Source organism: Ceratocystis lukuohia (genome assembly GCF_044167205.1).
Source record: "Ceratocystis lukuohia strain C4212 chromosome Unknown Supercontig6_pilon, whole genome shotgun sequence".
NCBI lineage: Eukaryota > Fungi > Ascomycota > Sordariomycetes > Microascales > Ceratocystidaceae > Ceratocystis > Ceratocystis lukuohia.
This window is the reverse complement of record NW_027263525.1, coordinates 2,769,944-2,773,425: the sequence shown is the minus strand read 5'-3', so window position 1 is coordinate 2,773,425 and position 3,482 is coordinate 2,769,944. Positions and strand designations below refer to the sequence as shown.

Genomic DNA, 3,482 nt, shown 5'->3' with positions numbered 1-3,482 from the left:
TTGTTAGCCAACAAAGTTTGAAGCGAAACACGTGCCAACTAGTGGCGCGTCACAGGCCAAGAAATTATTCAGGCATTTCTTTTGCACCACACAGACAGGGGGAGAAATCCTTCCGAATCTAGGTCGGGAATAAACCGAATAATGATGTTATTCCTCAAGGCGGGATAGGCGACGCGATTAAATGCCCTTTTGCCGCGACGTAGCCCAGGGTTGCAGCGCTTCGAAGGCTTAGTTATGGGTTATTTGAAGGGCTCAAGAAGCAAGAAGCGTTTTCGCCTTAGTATTCGGGGATGTCATATTTAATGGTTGAAGGATCAATGGATGAAATGAAGAGCTAAACTCAGGAGAACAAAGTGTAAACTACGTACGCTCTTGTAGAGTTGCTTGCATTCATTTTTCGCTCTCTCCTTCGTCAAATGGAATATACATACTTGGGCTTACAGTCACGTGCCATTTCCTGCACTCCTGCTTAGTCATGTTCTGACACATGCTTATCATGCACTTTAGCTAGTTTTTTCTGAATAGAATTGACATTTAGTGACGAGCCTTTGATGCATGTGATGATTCTTTTTGTATTTATTATGTTTGAAGTAACTAAAGGGTACTCATTTTGGTAGGATTTCCAGGATAATTCAAGTTAGAACAAGCTAAAGGCATTGCCAGGTAGATGGGGGCTATGTTTAGGTTGGAGGGGGAATTAGCTGAAACGCAGCATTCCCCTGATGCGAGATGTTGGTCGAAAACAACAAATGTCGAGCTGATAGCAGCTGTCTGGCCATCTCAATTGGCAGATAGCTTCAATCAGGGAGCATCGCGGTTGTTCTTGAATTCTAGTTCTTCGACGATTAGTCGCTCCTAGAGGAGCAATATTCCTTGTCAACCACGACACGATTGCCTCTCACGTTGGTACACATGCACACATCAGTGCCATAATACCAGTTGCAGTTATAGTAGCCATTCTCGCCCATGTCCATGTCGTCCGAGTCTACTGCGGGCGACGGAGCTGCCATGACGGCATTCGCTGCGAAAGCGAGAAGTACGCTTGCTGTCCAGAACTGCATGGCTAAAGTGCTTTGGCGACGGGTTTTGAAAGAGAAAAAATGAGTTTGAAAGGAGGGAGCGGGAGGCTCGTGGCAATGATGGCGAGTTCGAGGTGAGAGTAGAGTGACTAAAAGATGGAAAGAGGATGACCAGAATGTCAAGCTATACAGAATGAAGGAAGCTGATGTGAGTGTGAAGATGAAGGGACAAACGCCAATTCTGAGCGGGGAGTAGCAGTCATTATATACTGTTGTAAATCGCTTCTCAGCCAACTCAACTATCTGCGTTCCCTCTAGGTTTCGACCGCATAAAAGACCGAGGAGTCGTCTACAAAGGGAGAGTCAGCTTCTCCGTCTCTCACAACAGCACTCTAATTGACATGGAGAATAGCAACGTCTGCCATAGCGTCAAGGCACATGGCCATGTCAAGGTGAAATTGACTCAGTCTTGATTTAGAGTTCATGGCTTCCAGAAGTTGAATATACGCATGGACATGTAAGCTGTTCCTACAGCGCCTAAACAATTTACCAGTGCGTCCATATGAATGCTATTTGATTGGACAGAAGCAGTGAAAATGCTTGGCTATTATGATTCTATATCGCGGTTTATGAGCTGCTCAAGAGGGATTCAGTTAGTCCAGCTCTGTTGACCCGACTTTTCAGCAATCAAGGGGGACCTTGAATAAAAGCTGCAAGGAGCACAACGGAATACAGCGGCTAATTATTCCATTCCGTCTTACGTTATAACAAGAAACTTTTTTTCATCAGGATGGGCCAGCCCTGTTCCTTGCCACTTTTGGTTATGCAAATGAAAGAAATCCGCGTAGATGTATGATCACACAGGGAAACATGCAGCTTAATGCTATCCTTTATTTGTACTGCACGTACAGACGGCACCTTGGGGAGGGGGGGAGATAGCAAGACTAGGAGAGGAATAGAAGAGTATGACAGGCTGGAAGAGGTGGTCCTGAAAGAGGTCGCCAGGGAAAGAAACTCTAGGCCTCTCCCAGGCCACAGCCGAGGAGCAGCATAGCACATTAAACAAGAGTGTAGAAGGATAACTACCAGTTGCATGCCTAGGAGGCACGTAACCTAGCAAGTACACCGTGCTACATAATACGGAATGTCTGTTCGAGTTACTGTGTGTAATGCTATTGCAAGAGGAATGGCCCTCGGCCGTTTCGACCGCCCGGCGGAATGGAAAGAATCAGGCCAACTAATTAACACTATTTGCCCCATTAAGAGAGCAAAAGCTAAATTAACTCACTTCGGAGGGTATTGTGTGGAGTATGCCAGACTTAGGCCACGCTAGTTACACCAACACCCTGTAAAACAAAAGGTAATATAGGGCAATTCAATGAGCCAAGACCCATCACAGGATTACCTCCTGGGTTTAATGGAGGAAAGATAAGCCGTGCTGATCTATGATGCTGCCATAACAAGATGGCCAAAGTGAGGAGCCCCTGAATATGATACCTCTCTATTTTCCTACGCATGCTACTTGTGAACACGACACATGACTTAGCAAGAAGTCGTTGCATCAAGCTCTCGGTTGCTTGATTGCCCAATGTCATCATGAAGCCGGGTGATGTGGTCTACTGTAGGAACACTTGGATACTATGACGGGATGTTCTAGGATTCAACCCTTCACGGTAGGGGCAGCAACTTGAATAAAGACAAAGCCCCGAAAATAGAAGCGCGAAACAAGCGAGGGTGGCAATAGGAGGGACTCGCGCTAAATGAAAAGAACGTTGCTGACACAAAGTTGTGAGGGGCTAATAAACAAGACAAGAGATACTATGGGAGTAAAAAAGTGCCATCCTTAAGGGCGTGTTTGAGGCCCTGATGAGCAGCAGTGACAATAGTCGGCCACTGCGATGCTATCTGGCTATAAAGCAAATGTTAAAGAGGACTCTAGTGTGTCCGACTCTCCGCTTCCTCTATGGCTGGGAGAGTTCTCACCTACAAGCCTAAAGTCCACATACTGCCTCCTTGATAAACAAGGAAGAGTCAAAGCTACTAGGAATACAGGAAACCCAATATCCTCTCTTCTCCCATCATCAGTGCACCCTGGACAGTCAGTGCCTTTGATCAACTCTTGGCCATCCTCCAGCCCTTTGGGAAAAAAAAAAGTTATTCCCCGACTCTAGCAACTTTAGTTTATTAACTATTCCTTCCCATGAATGATCCACCCACTCGAGAAAGGACCAGCGTATGTAGCCCTATCTTTGCGAACGCGAGAAAGTGCAGGCTCAGGCTTTACGCCTTATACTATTAGTCTCGCTTATGCCATTCAGCTGTGAAGTCGAAGACTTGATAGCGAGACACTTATCTAAGCAGTAGGAGATCCCATGGCACAGCAGAGCTTCATATTTTGCAGCTGCTCGGATTAAGGGGCGTGGTCTGATAGTAAGGTAAGCATTTCCACGTCTCAGCATGGTT

The 3,482-nt window shown here is 46.1% G+C and overlaps 1 protein-coding gene across 1 annotated transcript; it reads right to left on the bottom strand.

Annotated features, from left to right (window-relative positions):
* Positions 1 to 801: 801 nt before the first annotated feature.
* HOO65_060643 (uncharacterized protein) lies at positions 802 to 1,061 on the bottom strand (the record flags this gene model as incomplete). Its single annotated transcript, XM_071004103.1, has 2 exons — positions 802 to 855; positions 903 to 1,061. The coding sequence occupies 2 exons, from the start codon at positions 1,059 to 1,061 to the stop codon at positions 802 to 804; spliced, it is 213 nt and encodes a 70-aa protein (XP_070857993.1).
* Positions 1,062 to 3,482: the final 2,421 nt, after the last annotated feature.